At 46.2% G+C, this 23676-nt stretch overlaps 1 protein-coding gene across 1 annotated transcript in view; it reads right to left on the reverse strand.

The window, feature by feature from the left end:
* Positions 1 to 18233, reverse strand: part of RRP7A (ribosomal RNA processing 7 homolog A) — a 131361-nt gene extending 113128 nt beyond the window's left edge. Inside the window, exons 1-4 of the mRNA XM_073586695.1 lie at positions 18086 to 18233; positions 17345 to 17472; positions 16875 to 17000; positions 8487 to 8610 (exon numbers count right to left, since the gene is read on the reverse strand). Of these exons, the coding sequence (XP_073442796.1) occupies positions 8487 to 8610; positions 16875 to 17000; positions 17345 to 17472; positions 18086 to 18137 (430 nt within the window). The 5' untranslated portion in view covers positions 18138 to 18233. The remainder of the gene's footprint in view (positions 1 to 8486; positions 8611 to 16874; positions 17001 to 17344; positions 17473 to 18085) is intronic.
* Between the last annotated feature and the right edge of the window lie 5443 nt (positions 18234 to 23676).

Genomic DNA, 23676 nt, shown 5'->3' on the forward strand with positions numbered 1-23676 from the left:
TGGCCCATGTGCTTAACCTTGTTGTTCAACGTTTTCTCAAAAGCTACCCAGAACTGCATGTGAAAGCACGCCGCCTGTGTGCCCCTTTTCGAAAGTCAGCTTCAGCCGCCCTTGCCGTGCTTCAGCAGTGCTTGCAGCTTCCGGCCCACTGACTGGAGTGTGATGTCTCCACGCATTGGAACTCCACACTCCATATGTTGGAAAGGATTTGTGAGCAGAACAGGGCACTTGTTGACTACCAGCATCAACAAGGCTGTCGTTTTTCAGGTCAGACTTCACACATAAGACTTCAGGAGTGGACATGGATGTCAGACATACATACAATCCTCCAAAACTTTGAGGAATCCACCAAGACGGTGAGCGGCGATGACGCCAAAATTAGCGTCACCAGCCCGCTTCTCTGCATTCTGAAAAACTCTTTGCTCACAAAGAAAGAGCATTCATTGCAGGCGGAGCATGAAGACATGGAGCAAAGACGCATACAGGGTGATTACACACAGCCCAGGCTCATGTCATCCCAACATGGATTGGTTGACAATGAGGAAGAGGAGGAAGAACAGGGGCTACTTTCATGTGCTATAGATGGTACTACAAGCACAAACTGTCATACCATCAGCGTGGATGGTCTGAGGACAGGGAGGAGGAGGATGAGGACACCATGGTCAGTTGTCCTGTTGGTGAGGACATGGAAGGCTTGCCTGTTACCAGTCTGGCACGCATGGCTGACTTTATGTTGTGCTGCCTTTCCCTTGACCCACGCATTATGAAGATTTACAGTGACACTCATTACTGGTTGGTGACACTTCTAGACCCCCGCTACAAGGAGAACATTCAACCTCTTATTCCAGAGGCAGACAGGTCTATTAAAATGGTGCAGTACCAGAGGGCCCTTGTTGCGGAATTAAAAAAAAAATTCCCATCAGCGCATTAATGTTAAAATTTTAAGGACCCCTTTATCCATAACCATTTTTTCCCCTTTTCTTCCCTTGTCTTTCTTCTGCATAATATAGAGGATATTTCCTTTCTTGAATACCTTGTTGGCGTTCGCCATATGGTTACTGTTATTGTCTGCCATGGTATGTGACTTACTGTTGAAAGGTTGTATTCTCATTTTGAATACTAGATATTCTCTATGATGCTATATATTACCATTTTTCATATAACATTTTTATTTTGTAAAATGTTTACTAAAATAGATTGAACATAAAAAAAAAATCCCATCTGAAAACGCTGGCGAAAGACGTCACAGTTCGCTGGACAACCAAGGAGTACAGGCGAGAAAGACAACGCCAATCCAGCACAAGTAGGGGAACACTGGCAAAGTTCTGGGACAGTTTTCTCAGACCCTCCCATAGCCATGGCCCTGAGGCACGGGGTAATGTCACAAGGAATTGAATGTTTTGGAAGATGCTGAGGGAGTACCCTGCTGACCATACCCATGTCCTGAGTGATTCCTCTGTGCCTTTTAATTATTGGGTAGCCAAGCTGGAAATGTGGAATGAACTAGCTCTCTACGCCTTGGAGGTCCTGGCCTGCCCTGCCGCTAGCGTTTTGTCAGAGCGGGTTTATTTATTTATTTTTTTTTTCATAAATCCTTTTTATTGAGTTTTCAAATAAAGACAAAACATAAGTACAGAAAATCAAACATTAGTAGTACATCTCATAAGTGGCTTTACAAATACCGGCTTAATATGAACACTACAAAACTGCTGGTAGAAATTGCCAAATATCACATTATAACTCTCCCCTTCTCCCCCCTTCCCTCTAGTTTATTCAAGTGATTCTTTCTGAATCAAAAATGAACTTTACATATCTCGACCTGGTACTCCCTCTACTTTTCCTGCCCCATTTCATTACCGCGGATCTACCCCCAATCTCAAGCCACCCGAGGTGCCCTGTAGGTCCTCTAGGTTGTACCAGGAAGTGTTTCGGAAGGGTGAAGCCAGGACATTAATGCCCTCTCTGGAGAATTGTTGAAGAATGAAATCCTTCCATTTTGAGAAAAATTACCGTTTTACTGTCTTTGTCGCTCTCTGCTTCTACTTTCTCTAGAGTCATTACCCTCTTTTATTCCCCCAACAGCTGACGAAGACCCGGTGTGCTCCCCTCCAACCATTGTCTTAAAATAAGTATTTTATACAAGATTGCAACTGTATGCAATAGCTGAGTGTTTGACTTGGTCAGCATTAAATCAGTGCTCTTATGGAAAATCCATAACTTGTCTAGTGGGAAGTGTATGTTCATCAAACCACTCGCCCAATTCCTAAGGCATGTTTCACACATCTGTTTGTCACAATCATTCAAAATCTGCCATTTTGCAGAAAAAACCATTGACTTGCATTATCGGCGGATCTTGACGGATGGTCATCCGTTGCAACCGTTTTTTTTTGCAGATCCGCCAAAATTTTGGCATCCGCTCACATGCCTGGACGGACGATGCAACATTTTTTCGCTGTCCGGATCCGCATTTTTCACATTTGCTGGAGATTTAACCCTAAATCCCATCTGGAAAATCTCTCTCAGGCACAGTTTCCTTTAAATTTCTACCTTATGCAGATCCGTCAAAACAACGGTCCAGTGCCACCCGTTTTTCTATCCACCTACGGATCCGTTTTCCGCCATTTTAGCAGATTTCGACTGACTGATGTGTGAAACAGGCCTAACTTCCTCCCACTGAGTGTGTACGAGATCGCATTCCCATATACCGTGGAACACATCTGTCCTGGGGGTGTCACATTTCGGGCAAGCCTGTCGCCTCTCCTTGTGAGTTTGTGTAACCGGTAGATTGAAGCGAGAGGGTTTTTAGTGCCGCTGGTGGAATTATAACTGATAAGCGCATTCGCCTGTCAACTGAAAACGCAGACAGGCTGACTCTTATAAAAATGAACAAGGGCTGGATTGGGCCAGACTTCTCTACACCATCGAATGATAACAGCGAAACATAACCTCCAATACAGTGTCTCTTTTTGGGTTGTGTATTCCCATGCACACCTCTTCACACCCACACATGGGTATACATTTCCTGATTTTGGCTATTTGGCGTCATCCTCCTCCACCAGACCACCATCACTAGAACACGAGGGTGACCGTATTCCGTGCTGCTACAGCCACTCTAGTTTGTTGAAAGGGTGTTTAGGATGCCTTATCAAATTTTAAAAAATATGTACCCCCCCCAGGGGAAAATGTTTTTCAGCCCATACACTAAGTATATTGTATGGCCATGCCAAGTAAAGGAGATCTGCTCCTTTATAATGGGAACATTTTTTTTATGGGTCCTTCCTCCACGTCTCTTTCAAGGGGCATTGGAGTGCCTCCTAATTTCTGGCAGGTCTTGCATTCAATGCATAGGCAAACACTATGGGACACCCACTTCCTAATAATGGGAACATTTGTGTCATGAAGCCCTCAAGTACGTCTGTTGAAAGGTTAATTGGGGTGCATGTAACTTTGTGGCAGGGCGGGCCGTGCATTCAATGCATAGGAAAACAGTACAGCAGTACCAAATGAAAAATAATGGGAGATTTTGTTTCACATAGCCATCCAGGATGTCTGTTCCAAGGGTTATTGGGGTGCATGTAACTTTGGGGCAAGGCAGCCTGTCATGAACTCATTTTCTCCTCCACCAGTTGAGAGTTCCCCTTCCGTTCTCCCTCTGGTGGTGACAGGAAGTTGTGCGGTTGGTTTAAGTGGTAGTGATCTGCCACCTGATGAGGAAGATAACGATTGGATCTCTGGAGTATCAGATTGGATATGACAGCCGACGCCCTATCCGGGTGCTGGTGATTTAGTCTGCTTCTCAGGTCCTGGACTTCAGCTCTCTTCCAGTCTTCTCAAGTTAAGTTTGTTTTTTGCTAATGTTCACACTTGCACTTGTTGGTCAATTCAGTTTGTTGTGTAATCAGCCTGCCCCTGCTGGGGCTATGCTGAAATTCCACTCCTATTAATCAGTATTTGCCAATCTGCTTTTTGTCCCTTATTAGATTGGTCTCTTTTTTGCTCTGTCTCAGAATATTTCAGAGTGCTGATATAGGTTTAGAAGTCTAGTGACTTCAGGGTTAATTTTGCTATCAGAAGTGTTGGACAATATTTTTGTAGGTTGTTTTTGGCAGATTGCAGACAGGGTCTTTCCTTTTCTGTCCTTTTTAGTTAGCCAGGCCCCATCATTTGCTCAGCCTATTTTCCTGCCTTTGTTTGTATTTTCATCTTGTTTCACCGTCAATACATGTGGGGGCGGTCTTTCCTTTGGGGTCTGCTCTGGGGCAGTTAGTTTTCCTCTTTTCCTGCTTTAGGCTTATGTAGTTCTCCGGTTGTGACGAGGCGTCTAGGACCAACGTAGGAACACTCCATGACTGCTGCTAGTTGTGCGGTTAAGATCAGGGATCTGTAATCTGCATAGTTACCAACTTCTCTGGTTTTCTGAGACTTAGCTTGTTGTCTTGTTTTTCCTCCTCGGTTTCCCAATCATAACAGCAGCCCTTGCATTCAATGCATAGGCAAACACTATGGGAGACCCACTTTCTTATAATGGGAACATTTTTTTCAGGAGGCCCTCCTGTAAAACTTGTGAAAGGGGTATTGGTGTGTGTCCTAATTTTTGGCAGTCCAACCTCTCAATGCATAGGCAATGACAGTATAGGTGACCCACTGTTTAATAACGCCCCTTTAAGAATAGTAATGCCGACGGATGCCCCTATAAAATTAGGCTTTGTGACTTTAAGAGTTACTCCTCCATATTTATATGAAACAAGATGTGTCTGATGTGTCACACACCACATAGCCAGCTAAAGTTGTAAAATTTTTCAATGATATTTCCCAGTAAAGGCATTTGTATTGGTTTAAAGCACTGGCAACATTGAAAGTCACATAAAAAACACTACGTGTAAACATAGTCAAAGTGGTGGAGGAACATTTTTGGGGGTCACTTCTTCTGCCTTACATACAAATTATTACCCTAGAATGGATGTCCGTTAACATATTTCCCTGTAAAATCCATTTTGGTTTCGTTTTTGTATGTTTTATTGTGCGCCTCTAAAAGTGGCGTCACACCCTGACAACACTGCTCACAACAGTGACCTAGGAGTCAGAAGTGCCTCTAGGGGCCTTCCCCATGATGTTCCCATGTCATTTGTGCACTGTTCCCATACATTCCCGACGTTTTGATACCCTAGAAAGACCATTTGCTCGACCCGAGCAATGAGCACATGAGCATTTTAGCGCTCGCTCATCACTAGTAATAATATTTGCAAATACTTCCAATTAGAAGTGTAGTATGGTTCTTCTGATTCTATATGTCGCTTACCCAATGTAGGGCATTACAGTAGCTTTGGCAGCCATGGTTACAACTCCGTAGCCGTAACCATGGATACCTACGCTACTTCAATGGCCTAAACATGGGGTAATTGATATAGATAATCAGGAGAACTATTCTAATTGCAAGTATCTGCTAACACATCTACTACATTTTCAGATAGATCTTGGAGATGGGAATGCCCTTTTAACCCCTTCACCCCCAAGGGTGGTTTGCACGTTCATGACCGGGCCAATTTTTACAATTCTGACCACTGTCCCTTTATGAGGTAATAACGCTGAAACGCTTCCATGGATCCCGATGATTCTGACATTGCTTTCTCGTGACATATTGTACTTCATGTTAGTGGTAAAATTTCATTCAAATAACTTGTTTGTGAAAAAAACGGAAATTTGGCGAAAATTTTCGCAATTTTCCAACTTTGAATTTTTATGCCCTTAAATCACAGCGATACGGGACACCATTCTAAAAACTGCACCCCTTAATGTGCTCAAAACCACATTCAAGAAGTTTATTAACCCTTTAGGTGCGTCACAGGAATTTTTTGAATATTTAAAAAAAAAAAAAAAAATATGAACATCTAACTTTTTTTCACAAAAAAAAATACTTCAGGTTCAATTTTTTTTATTTTACCAAGGGTAAAAGGAGAAATTGGACTGGAAAAGTTATTGTGCAATTTGTCCTGAGTACGCCGATACCTGATATGTGGAGGGGAACCACTGTTTCGGTGCATGGCAGAGCTCAGAAGGGAAGGAGCGCAGTTTGACTTTTTCAATGCAAAATTGGCTGGAATTCAGATCAGACGCCATGTCACGTTTGGAGAGCCCCTGATGTACCTAAACAGTGGAAACCCCCCACAATTGACCCCATTTTGGAAACTAGACCCCCCAAGGAACTTATCTAGATATGTGGTGAGAACTTTGAACCCACAAGGGCTTCACAGAAGTTTATAACGTACAACAGTACAATAAAAAAAAAAAAAAAAAAAAAAAAAAAAAAATCGTTTTTTCCACAAACATGATCAATTAGTCCCCAATTTTTTTATTTTCCCAAGGGTAACAGGAGAAATTGGACCCCAAAAGTTGTTGTCCAATTTGTCCTGAGTACACCGACACCCCATATGTTGGAGAAAACTACTGTATGGGCACACGTCGGGGCTCGGAAGGGAAGTAGTGACGTTTTGGAATGCAGACTTTGATGGAATAGTCTGCGGGTGTCATGTGCATTTGGAGAGCCCCTGATGTACCTAAACTACTGAAACTCCGCACAAGTGACCACATCTTGGACACTAGACCCCCCACGGAACTTATCTAGATGTGTGGTGAGCACTTTGAACCCCCAAGTGCTTCACAGAAGTTTAGAACGCCCGGGCGTGAAAATAAAAAAATCATTTTTTCCACAAAAATGATATTTTTAACCCCATTTTATTTTCCTAAGGGTAACACGAGAAATTGAACCCCAAAAGTTGTTTTGCAATGTGTCCCGAGTAGCCTGATACCCTACATGTGGGGGTAAAACACTGTTTGGGCGCATGGCAGAGCTTGGAAGGGAAGAAGCACCATTTGACTTTTTCAACTCAATTGGCTGGAATTGAGATCAGACGCCATGTTGCATTTGGAGAGCACTTGATGTGCCCAAACAGTGGAAACCCCCAATTCTAACTCCAACCCTAACCCCAACACACCCCTAACCCTAATCTCAGCCCTAACCCTAACGGAAATTGGAAATAAATACATTTTCTTTTGATTTTATTATTTTTCCCTTTCTAAGGGGGTAATAACGGGGGGTTTGATTTACTATTTATGGCGGTTTTTATGTTTGGTAGCTGTCATACGCTAAAAGACGCTTTTTATTGTAAAAATAGTTTTTGCTTCACCACATATTGAGCCATAATTTTTCCGTATTTTGACCCACCTAGTCATGTGAGGTCTTATTTTTTGCGGGACGAGTTGACGTTTTTATTGGTACCATTTTCGGGCACATGACATTTTTTGATCGCTTTTTATTCCGATTTTTTGGACGCAGAATGAACAAAAACCAGCGTTTCATGAATTTCTTTTGGGGGGGGGGGGGGGGGGGTGCGTTTACACCGTTCCACGTGCGGTAAAATTGATAAAGCGGTTTTATTCTTTGGGTCAGTATGGTTACAGCAATACCTCATTTAGGTCTTTTTTTATGTTTTGTCAGTTTTATGCAATGAAATCTATTTAATATAAAAATTATTTTTGCATTGCTTTATTCTGCGAGCTAACACTTTATTTTTTCTCTGATGACGCTGTGTGGCGGCTCATTTTTTGCGGGACAAGATGACGTTTTCAGCGGTACCATGGATATGTATATGTTTCTTTTTGATCGTGCGTTATTGCACTTTTTGTTTGGCGGTATGATAAATTATTTTTTGCTTCGTTTTTTATTTTTTAAGGGGTTCGCTAAAGGGGCTAACTAATGGGACAGTCTTATAGGGCAGGTCGTTATGGACGCGGCGATACCTAATGTGTACTTTTATTTTTTTTTTTTTTTATTTCCAAAAAATAGATTTATTGGGGGAATATTTTTTTTTTCTAATTTATTTGGCGATTTTTTTAAACTTATTTTAACACTTTTTTTTTTAAACTTTATTACATAGTCCCAGGTGGGACATCACTGTCCTGTGACAGATCGCTGATCTGTCACATCACAGATCACTGTGACAGATCAGCGATCTGTCACAGATGGCTGGCTTCCTTTGCAGGCACTGAGGAAGCCAGCTCCCTGCAGGCCCCCGTCGCCATCTTGGATTCGGGGGCCTGCAGGGAAGGAGCCCCCCGCAGTAGCGCTGCACATTGCGCTGCCGTGGGGGGCTCAGGGAAGCACGGAGGGAGCCCCTTCCCTGCCAATGCTTCCCTTTAACCACCGCGATCAAGTTTGATCGCGGTGTGCAAGGGGTTAACGTGTCGGGGTCGGTCCGTGACTGCCCCTGACACATCACAGCTGACACACGGCACAATCAGCTGACACCCGGCCGCGATCAGCGGCGCTCACCACGTGGGCGCCGCTGAGACGTACTCTCCCGTCCATGGGCATAGGGGCCCGGGGCCCAAGGACGGGATAGTACGTCTGTCAGGAAGGGGTTAAAGATCTGTTAAAGAAATGTATATGTGAAGCAAAGTAAGAAAATAAAATACAAAAAGGAACTCACTGTGTATTCCCGCTTTAACAAAATCAACCCTTTTAGATATGATCAGTGGTGTCCAGACTTTAATGGACCTAAACTTCTGAATTCCGGAAGAATCTTTGAAAATAATATTTGCTGCTTGAAAGCCCTATAATACAGGAAATATGAAAGGTTGTTCTAGAAATGACAGAAAACAGTTATATTCTGGCTAAAGCAAAATAAAGACCAAGTAATTATTCTGTCAAGTAGAAAATAAAGTTACACTAAAAACAATAATAGACATTTCATATTCAATGGCTGATGTGAAGAATGTAAGAAAAAGTTTGTAAAACACCAGGAGTAAGATATGGTGAATGGACCAAATGACACCAGGGAAAGGGAGATGAGAAAGATTCTGCAACAGAGAAGGAAAAATGGCTGCCACCTCTAAAATGTTCATTCTATAATGCTGTATATCTGCCCCAAAACCGACCTGTAAGACAAGAAAAATAACTTTTATAGTACTCACCTGTGGGGCGGTCGGGTCCGAGGAGTGTCCCAGGTCTTGGTTGAGCGCCTCCTATCTTATGATCACCATCCTCCTGCTTGCTGTTGAGAGCAGAGCAAAGTTCTGCAGTGCGCAGGCGCTGGGAAACGTCACACAGGCACAGCGCATGCGCACTGCAATAACTTTCTCTGCCCTCAACAGTTCAGATTAGCACGCCTGCACAGGAGCGCGATGCAGAGGAGATTGCGTGGATGACGTAGGGACGAGTCATCCACATGAAGCAAGCAGGACGAGAGCGATCATAGCCAGATGAGAGGCGGAGGAACAAGACCTGCGCCATTCCTCAGACCGGACCGCCCCACAGTGGAGTATAATACAAGTTATTTTTCTTCTCTTCCAAGCCTGGCTGGGGGCAGATTATACAACATATAGAATGCTGTATATCAGCCCCGAAAGGTGGTGGCCTTACTTCACATTAGTCAAAACTGATGACAGGTTCCCTTTAATGTGTATACAGGATGTCAGTCTCTGACTTCCTGTGAACTAAAGCATGACCACCTATTAAATCCCTCCCATACAGCTTTCATTTTCTATTCTGCTCTGGTACAATGAAAGCTGTACTGTTTGCTATGGGTAGCAAAGTTTTTCTTCTAGAAAGTTTAATAAATCTGGCCTATTATACCTGCTTTATCTATGAACAGAGATACGGCGGTCAGACTGAAGATATGCCGCAGGGAGCCTATGCCCGGCATATGATTCTATATTTCACACCATGCTTATCGAAAAAAAAATGACAAAGTATGGGATTGACAAGACTACGGTTAGGTGGACTCAGAACTGGCCCAGTGATCATACTCAAAGAGTGCTAATAAATGGCTTCACATCCAGTTGGAAGAGTGTTTCAAGTGGGATACCACAGGCTCTGTCATGGTTTCAGTGTTGTTCAACATTTTTATACATGATCTAGATAAGAGAACTGAAGGTAAAATAATCACATTTGCAGACAATGCAAAGCTAGGAGGGATAGCTAACACTAGAGAAGACAAAAGGACTCAGAAGGATCTAAATAAGCTTGAACAATGGGCAGTGACTAATAGAATGGTATTTAACGGGGAGAAATGCAAGATTCTACATCTGGGCAAGAAAAACAAAAGTTCCATCTACAGAATGAGAGGACTAGAACTAAGCAACTGCACGCGTGAAAAAGACATGTATACTGTAGGGATCCGTACTCACTCGGCTGCAGTTGAGGTAGGCACAGGAAGCGGTTTTACTGGAAGGTCCAAGCAAGTTTATTTAAAACAACAAACTGCTCTGGATATAAAACAAAAAACAAAATGAACAGCCTTTTCTGACACAAAGTAACAAACAGAAAGTAACCAGTCCATATAGCACTGCGGGTATGCCCGTTCAGCAACACACACATGGAGGTCTCCACACCTCCAGCCACAAATATTGAATAAGACAACTGGCCTCCATTTTATTAGCCAAACCACACGCACCTGGGGTGGGGATATGCGAGCGGTCATTTCCACCCATCTCTTAAAACCCGGCCCTGGAACGGGCAAAACAACTCTCTCAGCACTATACATGATGGAGCGTAGTTCCGAGCGCACATCACTGCAGCCAATAACCGTGATGAAACATATTTCCCTTAAGAACTTGCCTGGTGACCATCTTACATACCCTCCCCCTCTGTCCAAATCACAGAGGCTTGGCACATGCAGCCAACAAACAGTGGATCCTCGACAATGCATCAGCATTGCCATGCAGTTTCCCTGACCTATACTCCACATGGAAGTTAAAATACTGAAGGGCTAGGAACCACCTGAACACTGGGGCATCGTTCTCCTTTTTCACACTCATCCACTTCAGTGGGGCATGGTCTGGCACCAGTCTGAACTTCCTGCCCAAGAGGTAGTACCTTGGAGAGTCCAACACCCATTTGATGGCTAAGCATTCCTTCTCCACTATGGAGTAGTTCTTTTCGCTAGATGACAACTTTCGGCTGAGATACATTATGGAGTGCTCTTCCCCGTTCACCTCCTGGGACAAGACAGCTACCAGCCCGACATGCGACTCGTCTGTCTGGACCACCAACTCCTTGGAGAAATCAGCACCGGCTGATTGCATAGGGCCAGCTTCAGTTCCTGGAAGGCAGTCTCAGCTTCTGGAGACCACTTTGTCACAGCTGACTTTGTCCTTTTAGGGACGTCTGTCAGAGACGCAGCTACCATGGCGACGTTAGGAATAAAATGGCGGGTAATATCCCACTATGCCCATTAACACCCTCACCTGCTTCTTTTCTTATGGCCAGCCCCGGATCGCTTCAACTTTGTTTTTCTGGGGCTTTATTTTGCCCCTTCCTACAACATATCTCAAGTATCTCGCTTCCTCCATTCCCACAGCACACTTCGGGTTTATGGAAAACCCTGACTTCCGTAAAGCATCAAAGATTGCCTGGACCTTGCTTAGATGGCTTCCCCAATCCGGGCTAAAGATCACAATATCATCCAGGTAGGCCGCTGTGTATTTTTTGTGGGGAGCTAGGATGTCACTGGAGCTCCTTGCAACCCAAATAGCATTCTTGTGTATTGGAAGCATCCATCTGGTGTTGAAAAGGCAGTCTTCTCTTTGGCACTTTGGGACATGGGAATTTGCCAATACCCTTTTGTGGGTCAAGGGTAATATAACAAGCCTGCCCTAGCCTCTCAATTAAGTCATCGAACCGGGGCATCGGTCTTAGAAACCTTGTTCATCCTCCTTCTCCACTGCTTCCTTCAACATGGCCTTCAAGGTTTTGTTAAACCTCTCCACCAGCCCATCAGTCTTGGGATGGTACACTGAGGGTCTGTGCACACTCTGCGGATCCGCAGTGGTTTTGTCCCTGTGGAACCGCAGCAGAAACTGATGCGGTGTACAGTAGCATTATAACCTATGGAAAACGAAATCCGCACCGTCTGCACTGTGGTTTTTTCCACGCAGTTTTGCTGCGGTTTTCAATCCAAAGAAATGACATGTCAATTCTTTCTGCGGATTCCGCTGTGGTTTTCCATCTTCTCCATTGTAGAGATGATAAACCGCAGGGTAATCCGCAGATTTTACTAAGTCCGCGCGGACAAATCCGCAGAGCATTCCGCAGCGTGTGCACACACACTGAGGTTCTGAGCTGGGAAATTGCAGGGCTTGCACAACTCCCGCATGACCTTCGACATGAAGGAGGTGCCTTGGTCCGTCAGTATCTCTTTAGGCAACCCTGTTATAGAGAAGACCTGGACCAACTCTTTGGCGATACACTTCAAACAGGAGTTGCATAGTGGAATGGCCTCCGGATGCCGTATAGCACAGTACAGTATCACCAGGATACACTCATGTTCTTTGGCGGACTTGACCAGGGGTCCTACTAGATACAAGGCTATGCGATCAAACAGTATCTCAATAATGGGCAACGTGACCAAGGGGCTACGGAAATGGGCCACTGGGGAAGTCTGCTGGCAGGTGGGACAGGACCTACAGAAATTCACAATATCACGGTGACAACCGGGCCAGTAGAACCTCTGGAGAATTCGTTCTTGGGTTTTCTCTACACCCAGGTGACCACCCAACACGTGTATGGGCCATGTATAACACTCTGCGTCTGTACGGCCCTGGCATCAGTAACTGCTAATTTACCTCCCCTCTCAGCTTGGTGATGTGATATATCATCTCCCAATTTATGGCAAAATGTGGTTGAGTGTGAGCCTCTTGCGCAACACCTTTAAGTACAGTTACATTATCAAATGCCCCTTTCAGAGTTAAATTCCTGAGTTGGGCGGTCCTAAAGTTTCCCCTGGACACCTCCAGCTCAGGGACATTGGCCTCAGTGGATGCTGCCTCATCGCCAACAAGCACACAAAACAGAAACCTGTCATCTGCAGCCTGCGACGAGGTTTCTTTTGGAGAAACTTGGCCATTGTCTGGACAACCAGACGTCCTCCCTCTTCCCCACAAGTCCAAAAATAACCCAAAATTCCACCCTATTGTGATAGGGTGCAATAGGTCCTTGACCACGCCAACCTCATGGGACTCTGTGGCACTGTTTGTTTTTATGACCACCCGGGCCATGGATACAGCGGACGCCCAGCCTCTTTACAGGAATCAACCGATGTGTAATTGTGGCCCTCACTAGGGTTACCAAACTTCCCGAGTCTAGCAAGCCAGTCACTTGCAGCCCCGCTTACTGTTACAGGGCATGCCTGCGGCCTCTCTCCCGCTTTGGGAAAAGCACTGCAGGCCGAATAGGCAAAATACGAGCAGCGCCGCCGTGTGCTGCAGTCCATTGGCTCAGTGGTCAAGGGACAACGGGCGGCTAAGTGGCCAGGGTTATGACACCTCCAACACACTATACTATGGGAAGGGACCTTGGGCACTACCTCCGGTACACCTGGCCACCCCCCAGGTGTGGCTCTAGCTACCCTCTTTTGGGTGTCAGCCCCGCGTTGGGAACCACAGTATGGAGATGCCCTACCCCCTTGCTTCCCCAAGGACCTCTCGACCACCTGCTACCTCTCCACCAAACTCATTAGGTCATCGGCATTACGGGAATCTCCCTGGGCCACCCAAGATTGCACCGGCCTGGGTAAGTAGTGCATCAGCCTGTCCATCACAACCTTCTCCACCATCTGTGCTGGGAGGGAGGATTCAGGTTGTAACCATTTTTTGGACCAGGTGTAGGAGATCAAACAAATGGGACCGGGGAGGTTTGTCACTTCAATACACCCACTCGTGCACCTGTTGCTCCCTTACAAGTCAGTCACTCCTAAGAGAGGCAATATCTCAGCTATCAATTTAGCATACTCATTAGCATCCTGCAAGGCCAGGTCATAATAGGGCTTCTGAGGTTCACCTGTTAAATATGACGACAGAACTTCGGCTCACTGCTCTGGAGGTAATTTCTCCTGCTCCGCCACCCTCTCAAAAACAGTCAGGAACGCCTCAACGCCAATCCCAGGGGTCATCTTTTGCAATCCTCTTAACGCCTACCGGACATGGGCGTCATCAGCAACACCTGGGGCGCTCGTTCTGCCCTGGATGGCGGTTGCCAGAAGCTGCATCTGCTGCTGTTGCTCCTGCTGGCTCTGCTGTAACAACAGCTTGTTGGTCTCATTGCTGGTGCTGTGACTGGACCAGGTGTTTCAGCAGGTCCTCCATTTTGACTGGCAATGCTTGCTGGCTTGCAACAGGCTTAACCCAGGACATACGGTATCGGAGGTCACACTGCCTCATGGGATTCGTGCCCGTGCTTCTAGCACCAACTGAAGGAAACCATACACACTTGGCTGCAGTTCAGGTAGGCCATGAAGGGGTTTTACTGGAATGTCCAAGCAAGTTTATTTAAAACGGCATAAACTGCTTTGGATAGAGAGGAAAATTAAAAAAAAAAAAAAAAAAATAATGAACAGCCTTTTCTGGCACAAAATAACAAACAGAAAATTCCCAGTCCATATAGCTATAGCACTGCGGGTACACCCGTTCAGCTCAGTGTCTTCAGCATCACACACATGGAGGTCTCCACACCTCCAGCCACAGACACTAAATGAGACAATTGGCCTCCATTTTATTAGCCAAACCACACGCCCCTGGGGTGGGGATTTGTGAGCGGTCATTCCCACCCATCACTTATGACCGCTCGTAAAACCCGGCCCTGGTATGGCCCAAACAACTTTCAGCACTATACATGCTGGAGCATACTTCCACACTCACATCACCCCAGCTAATAACCACGATGACACATATCTCGCCTCAAGTACTTGCTCGGCGGCCATCTTACAATACTAATAGAACTCAGACTGCACGAGTCAATAGTGTGATGCAGCAGCAAAAAAAGGCAAACAGTTCAAGGATTAAGAGAAGCATAGAGTCTTGATCACGTGAAGTAATTATCCCCTGTTACTCCTCTTTGGTCAGGCCTCATCGAAACTACTCCCCTTCTGGACACCACATTTGGAAAGAAAGAAAAAAAAAAAAAAAAAAAAACACACATCGAAAAACTGGAGCATGTTCAGAGGGGAGCTACCAGGATGGTGAGCGGACTGCAAAAAGTCCTAAGAGGAACATTTAAAGGATCTGGGAATGCTTAGCTTGCAAAAAAGAAGGCTAAGAGGAGACAATAGCGGTCTACAAATATCTGAAGGGAAGTCAAAGATTAGAAATTAGAAAAAAACTTTTTGACAGTGAGGGTGATCAATGAGTGGAATAGGTTGTCATGAGAGGGCGAGTTTTCCTTCAATGGAAGTCTTCAAATAGAGGCTGGACAGACATCTGTCCGAGATGGGTTAGCGAATCCTGCATTGAGCAGGGGGTTGGAGACTATGACCGTGGGAGCTCCCTTCCAGTGCTAACAATCTATATGCCACAGGGGTCTCATGTATATTTGGGGGTCATTATCCTACTGCACAATATAGTTGGAGGCAATCATACGACTTCCCTGATGGCCTTAGATGATGGATAAACATCTGCATGCATTTCTCAGTAGAGGACACCAAGAAACGTAAAAAAAGAAAAAAAAGTCAATAACCATAAACGCAGAAGTTTGTCAGGAAAGCTTAATGATGCAGATGAAAGGCATCATTACTTCTCTTCCAAATCGGATTAAGTCTAGCAGTGCCATCAACTCTGAAAAGGAAGTAACCGGTTGGACCCAGCTACACCCATCTACTGTTCAAAGAAGGCTGCACAGAAATGTTCTTCCTGGAAAAATTGCAGTCTAAATCCATACCTTCAATATGAAAAGACCAAGCAAACCAAAGATTCAAAAAAAATGTTTAAAAAAGTAGGAAAAGAAGTGCACAAAAATTGCAACAAGTGCTCTGGTCTGGTCCAAGTAATCAAAATGTGGGATATTTGCCACGCGCACGTCACACACAGGACACAAAACAATGCTGCTGCATACAACAGGGCACAGCTGCAATATCACTGCTGCCATTAAATAGAAGCAAGAGCTTTATGAAGAATTGTTGGTGTCATGGGGAATGTCTGCATTAGGGAAAACATATCAGAGGAAAATAAGCTCTCAAGAAGACAGACAAAAAAAAAAAAAAGTGCATTGATTACATCACAAATCAGGGCTGTGGATTCAGTATAAAAACGACTGACTCCTAAAATATATAATACATTGGTTACAGCAGTTCAGTGCTGGAAAGGTTTTCATAACTTGGTAAAGTTAAGAACTGTCCTATAAAGGTCTGTTCTGTTCAGGATGTAAGGATCACGGCTTTTAGTGGAAATTAATCTGTGCTGCACTTTGGGTCCATGCTCAGCAGTGAGACAGGGCTATGGAGTCAGTCAGGGAAATTGATGAGCCTGGGTTATGGCTTACCAGCTCCATAGCCCTGTCAGATATACACAAGGCATACTCCGAAGCCTCTACATTATTATTTTAGAAAATATGCTGCACTGCAAGGGCAAAAGGTTTACGGAAGTATTTATGTTAGTTAAAAGGCAAGATACATTTGTAGAAGAATGTGAAAATACTGTGCCCCATGCATAACTAGCCAGAATCCTTGCTTCTTGTTTATAAAATGTATTTATTTAAAGGGGTTGTTCATACAAGTGTAAATGTTTATCAAGCTGTACTGATTGCAGAACGTCAGTGTGTAATGAACTTCCCATTAGTATTTGGCTTTGTTCTCTGGTTTCTGCTGTTTCATACTTGCGGTCACATGCTGATTAGTTTCTGCCTCTTCCCTGAGTAGAACATTGAATGAAGCAGCAGAGACTCTAGTCAGCTGTGAATGCAAGTATGTAAATGCGATCAAGGGCGCAAAACCACCTTAAATACAATGTCAGACAGCAGCAAACAACATTCTATTTTACATTTGGACCTTTAAACTACTTAGGGAGCAGCGCAGACTGTGACATAACTTTATTAATGGCACTAGCCTCACCTTAATTGCTTTCTGGTTGAAGTATCTAGACCCCTCCACACATTTTTTTACAGAAGGTTCCGTTTTGTCAAGTAGCGTCACAGATTCCACAACGCCACAAGAACTGAAGATATCAGATAAACATTCCTAGAGAGAAATACTGTAATGAGAATGATTCCTTGCCATCACTGAGGACATCATATCTGAAGTAAAGAACATGAGCGGATGGCTTTGCGCAACTCCAGTCCAACTCATTGCTCTCTGGCCATGGACAGCAGCAGCAAGATTTTCCTGGTGTGGCCTTTCGTTTGCCGGCCAGGCGTGATGTCAGCTGCACAGGTGATGTCTCGCCTGCCCGGCTAATCATAACCAGAAGTTCAGGACATTTGTTCAGCTCCTGTTCATGGACAGAGAGCACTGACCTGGACTGGGGTTGCACACAGCCATCCACTCATCTCTATTCTGCAGCACAAGAAATGCCTGCTCCTCACCTTGGTGACGTATGCTGGGACATTGATTACCAGCACTGAATTCTTATCGGAGCCTCCTGGGACTTGCAGTTCTTTGGCATACAAGCAGTGGTGCACTGTCTGCTCTTCAGAGAATTGGACTGGTAAGGCTAAAGGAGAAAAAGAGGTTAATTCACCAGTATGTGACAGCTCCCGGTAGGCATTATTCACACAAGTAATCTTATGTGAGCTAAAAACAGACCAAAGAGAACTAGCTACGGAGTTGTAAACCACTAGCCACATAGCTGATTGTACAGATGTGTCCATGTTACTAAACTCTGCATGTTTGATTCTCATCTGCTTAGAGTGGATTTTTTTGGCATCTGTAAAGAAAAAATAACCAGACAAGCGCATGAGTAACCAACCGATACCAGGCTTCAAAAGGAAAGTGCCCGCACCCTGGCACCGAGAAGCCCACCTGCCCCCCAGTCAGTCTTACTACAGGCAAGATGAGGCTTCCTGCACAGGCCGAGGGCAGGCGCACCAGGCAGGGGCTACACGGAAACCTGTGAGGCTACAACTGTTTCCCCACTACACGCAAGTGCCCCTTGCTGCACTATGGCGGGGCCAGCTGCAGCACGAGTTCTCCCTCCGGGCATATATACGAGACTCCTTCCCTGTATAGAATACAGTAGGAGTCAGGCTGCAGCCGGCGCTCAGAACATCACACTAGGCCTCACACGACTCCTGAAATGCCGGCTTCCCTGTAGACATAGCTCGTACCTGTGTATTCAGCCGGAGCTACAAACGTGTGTTCTGCTTTGGACGGCGCCATATTGAAAGTGGCGTCATATCAACCTGGTAGCGACTAGAAACAGGGTTGATTTTGTGAGTTAATGATGTCACCGGAAGGGGCGGGGCCTCATTTAGTCCAGTGGTAGTGAAGATCCGGTAGCAGGTTGCTGCGATGTGTTGAGGCTGCAGTGCTGGTGGTGGAGCTGTGGGGAAGAGAATCGGGAAAGGAGGGGCAGCATCATAGAGGGTGTGAGGAGAAGACGGAGGAACTGCAATGCATTATGGAGCCGTGAGGAGAGGACTGAGAAGCTGCATCATGGAGAGTGTGAAGAGAAGACCGAGGAGCTGCATTATGGAGCCGTGAGGAGTGGACCGAGGAGCTGCATTATGGAGCCATGAGGAGAGGACCGAGGAGCTGCACCATGGAGCCATGAGGAGAGGACCGAGGAGCTGCACCATGGAGCCATGAGGAGAGGACCGAGGAGCTGCACCATGGAGCCATGAGGAGAGGACCGAGGAGCTGCACCATGGAGCCATGAGGAGAGGACTGAGGAGCTGCATTATGGAGCCATGAGGAGAGAACAGAGGAGCTGCATCTTGGAGGGTGTGAAGAGAAGACCGAGGAGCTGCACCATGGAGCCGTGAGGAGAGGACCGAGGAGCTGCATCATGGAGCCGTGAGGAGAGGACCGAGGAGCTGCATTATGGAGCCATGAGGAGTGGACCGAGGAGCTGCATTATGGAGCCGTGAGGAGTGGACCGAGGAGCTGCATTATGGAGCCATGAGGAGAGGACCGAGGAGCTGCACCATGGAGCCATGAGGAGAGGACTGAGGAGCTGCATTATGGAGCCATGAGGAGAGAACAGAGGAGCTGCATCTTGGAGGGTGTGAAGAGAAGACCGAGGAGCTGCACCATGGAGCTGTGAGGAGAGGACCGAGGAGCTGCATCATGGAGCCGTGAGGAGAGGACCGAGGAGCTGCATTATGGAGCCATGAGGAGAGAACCGAGGAGCTGCATTATGGAGCCGTGAGGAGTGGACCGAGGAGCTGCATTATGGAGCCATGAGGAGAGAACCGAGGAGCTGCATTATGGAGCCATGAGGAGAGGACCGAGGAGCTGCACCATGGAGCCATGAGGAGAGGACCGAGGAGCTGCACCATGGAGCCATGAGGAGAGAACAGAGGAGCTGCATCTTGGAGGGTGTGAAGAGAAGACCGAGGAGCTGCACCATGGAGCCGTGAGGAGAGGACCGAGGAGCTGCATCATGGAGCCGTGAGGAGAGGACCAAGGAGCTGCATTATGGAGCCGTGAGGAGGGGACCGAGGAGCTGCATTATGGAGCCGTGAGGAGTGGACCGAGGAGCTGCATTATGGAGCCATGAGGAGAGGACCGAGGAGCTGCATTATGGAGCCATGAGGAGAGGACTGAGGAGCTGCATTATGGAGCCATGAGGAGAGAACAGAGGAGCTGCATCTTGGAGGGTGTGAAGAGAAGACCGAGGAGCTGCACCATGAAGCCGTGAGGAGAGGACCGAGGAGCTGCATCATGGAGCCGTGAGGAGAGGATCAAGGAGCTGCATTATGGAGCCATGAGGAGAGGACCGAGGAGCTGCATTATGGAGCCATGAGGAGAGGACCGAGGAGCTGCATTATGGAGCCATGAGGAGAGGACCGAGGAGCTGCACCATGGAGCCATGAGGAGAGGACTGAGGAGCTGCATTATGGAGCCATGAGGAGAGAACAGAGGAGCTGCATCTTGGAGGGTGTGAAGAGAAGACCGAGGAGCTGCACCATGGAGCCGTGAGGAGAGGACCGAGGAGCTGCACCATGGAGCCGTGAGGAGAGGACCGAGGAGCTGCATTATGGAGCCATGAGGAGGGGACCGAGGAGCTGCATTATGGAGCCGTGAGGAGTGGACCGAGGAGCTGCATTATGGAGCCATGAGGAGAGGACCGAGGAGCTGCACCATGGAGCCATGAGGAGAGGACTGAGGAGCTGCATTATGGAGCCATGAGGAGAGAACCAGAGAAGCTGCATCTTGGAGGGTGTGAAGAGAAGACCGAGGAGCTGCACCATGAAGCCGTGAGGAGAGGACCGAGGAGCTGCATCATGGAGCCGTGAGGAGAGGACCAAGGAGCTGCATTATGGAGCCATGAGGAGAGGACCGAGGAGCTGCATTATGGAGCCATGAGGAGAGGACCGAGGAGCTGCATTATGGAGCCATGAGGAGAGGACCGAGGAGCTGCACCATGGAGCCATGAGGAGAGGACTGAGGAGCTGCATTATGGAGCCATGAGGAGAGAACAGAGGAGCTGCATCTTGGAGGGTGTGAAGAGAAGACCGAGGAGCTGCACCATGGAGCCGTGAGGAGAGGACCGAGGAGCTGCATCATGGAGCCGTGAGGAGAGGACCGAGGAGCTGCATCATGGAGGGTGTGAAGAGTAGACCGAGGAGCTGCACCATGGAGCCGTGAGGAGAGGTCCGAGGAGCTGCATCATGGAGCCATGAGAGGACCGAGGAGCTGCATCATGGAGCCGTGAGGAGAGGACCGAGGGGCTGCATCATGGAGGGTGTGAGGAGAGCACCGAGCGGCTCCATCATGGAGGGTGTGAGGAGAGCACCGATGGGCTGCATCATGGAGGGTGTTAGGAAAGGACCGAGGAGCTGCATCATAAAGAGTGTGAGGAGAGGACCGAGGAGCTGCATCATGGAGCCCTGTGAGGAGAGGACCGAGGAGCTGCATCATGGAGCCCTGTGAGGAGAGAACCGAGGATCTGCATTATGGAGCCCTGTGAGGAGAGAACCGAGGACCTGCATCATGGAGACCTGTGAGGAGAGAACCTAGGACCTGCATCATGGAGGCCTGTGAGGAGAGAACCGAGGAGCTGCATCATGGAGGCCTGTGAGGAGAGAACCGAGGAGCTGCATCATGGAGCCCAGTGAGGAGAGGACCAAAATGCAACACATTGCGTTCAGCGCAGGTCGCCGCAACATCAAAACGACGCAAGCAGAGGCATCTGCATACATCAGCACGGCCTGCGTACCTAATGCTAAAAATTGGATGCGGGCTGTGTACCCTGATGGAGGCGGAGCTGACCGGAGGAGGTGCCGCTGGGGGCGGAGCTTCACGGAGGAAGTCCGCAGCTCCTCCATACGCTAGTGTGAAACTAGCCTTACTTAAGCTCTAGGCGCACAGAAGCACGGAATCCCTGGGACTGAATGTAAATAAAATATGAAGAAAATCCAACTTGGAAATTGCATAACTGATTTGAAAAATAGATAAAAAATCAAAACGTGTTAAATTGCAGAGACAGCATAGCAACGCGTTTCAAACGCATGAGGCCATGTGTGTCTGAAATGTGTTTCTATGCTGTCTCTGCAATTTAGCATGTTTTCACTTTTTATCTATTTTCCAATAAATTTAGCAATTTCCATCCTCCTGAAGTCCGACCTCTTCTTCCAACCCAGGACCCGCAGCCTCATAGCGCTGGGACACCCTCTCCTCCCACCCAGGGCCTGCAGCACGTCCCACCGCCGCCGGTTTAGTGCAGCACAATCCCTGCCTCCTGTGACCCCAATCCACCGCCCATGTAAGCTGCCGTAAATACGGACTGTAAGATCCTCATTTTAGCAAAAATCTTATTTTCCTCACCAAAATTTGGGGTGCCCCTTATAGTTGGAAAAATACAGTAAATGAAAAAAAAGTTAATAAAAAACATTATCGCTTATGTAACCAATTTATTTGGTCCCAACAGTGGTTCTCGGTGTATGTCAGCGTTATGTGGCCACTTGCCATTCTCTGGTTATGCAGCCTGGTCCATTTTAGGAGTCATATAGGACATTTTTTTATGGATGTTTATTAAAGGCCCATCAGTTGCTGAGGGTCTGACAGCGGGTGCCCCCACTGTTCCATAGGACAGACTCTGGCAGAGGTCACACTACATATTTTACAGAGGGGTAAAAATACTCTTAACAATTTTGAAGAGTATTTTTTTAGCCAAGAAGGACATAATTTGCAGTTACTCAAATCTATGTACATAGTATACGTTAGACCTGGGCATAGTGCAGCCTTCTGTCTGTTCCTGTCTGGCATCTGGACTGAGGCAGCCAAAGGGCCTGAAAACTGCGGCCCACGGGCTGCACTATGCGATCACCTAGGCGACCAAGGTTGCCAACTGTCCAGAAATTCCAGGGCAGTCTATGAAAACATGGTAATTTTTTTCCCGGTCTGTAAAAAAATTTAAGCTGGCCATGATTTTTTTTTTTTTTTTTAAGCTGAAGAAACGTATACAGATAATTTTGACTAATTCTCATAATTTGATAGTGAATGCAGCTATTGTCTTCATATCAGAATTATGGATTGTAGATATGTACCATGTACAGCCTGATTTTTAAATGTGTCCATACATTTTTTTTTGCCTGTCTGATTTTTTTAATTAGCTGTCCAGAAAAAAATAAAAAGTTAAGTTGGCGACCCAATATATGATGGAGGAGGCAACCCTGCCTGCGTGAATCGGAGGAGAAGTCAGCCGCTGGCTCCTCCCACTCTTCGGCACAAGCAAGTGTAAAAAATACACGAACACCAGGTATAGTATTATATATGATATATAATATATTTATATATAGAAATTGATATAAGAATAATAAATTATTAGAATTATAATATACACTACCACCAGTGTTCAGTGAAATTAGTGGTTTGCCCACTGGTTTAAAAGACCAAGTCCCAATCCACCGAAGGACCCATAGACCAGGAAAGACCACACATGGTATAATTGATCAATAATTTTTATTATATTGGTAGCAATACAATATTAATAAAAAAGCAATTTAAAAACAATGTGCACATATAGGGATGACTTTACCACAATTGTAAAGAAATAATATGGACCCAATTCTATATACCATATTCAGATATGTATTCCTCAAATAATAAAAAAAAATTAAACTTTTGTGCAAGCAAAAAAATAAATATAAACATTTTTTGGTATTTTATAAACAGAAAACGTGAAAAAATCAGAAAATTTATATCTCAATATAAATCGCTTATTTTGCAGCGATGTAAAGTGCCATGTGCATGTGTAGAAAAGCAAATATTGAAACCAATGACTCAGTAGTCAATATAAAGTGCAGCGTGCATGTGCAAAAGAACAAACAGCAATCATTCAGCTCTCATTGCTATGCAGAAAGTGTCATAGTGACTTTTACATAAAGTGCAGTGCTACAGAGAAATACAAGAAATTTATTCATATACCTTTTGAGGGTCATCACGTCCCTTTAGCGTGCACCCTGACGCACGTTTCGGAGTTTTTCCTTCATTAGGGGGTAGCTACGTTATAGATCCGGGGGGGGGTTTATATAAAACAATGGCGCTGATATCAGTGTTCCGGGTTTACAAGCGGCACGTGCGCAATCAGGAGGACCCAGAAGTCCAAGCGCCGGACCATGTGACCGGAACGCACAGAAGCTCAGCCTGGAGTTGCCAAGACCACGAGGACGCGGCAACCAGGACGTCAGGGCACAGCGCGACCACCAGGAGCACGATATCTATTGCAGCAGCGCAGCACCATAAATAATAA

Source organism: Dendrobates tinctorius, unplaced genomic scaffold (genome assembly GCF_039654945.1).
Source record: "Dendrobates tinctorius isolate UK_male_01 unplaced genomic scaffold, ASM3965494v1 ptg000094l, whole genome shotgun sequence".
NCBI lineage: Eukaryota > Metazoa > Chordata > Amphibia > Anura > Dendrobatidae > Dendrobates > Dendrobates tinctorius.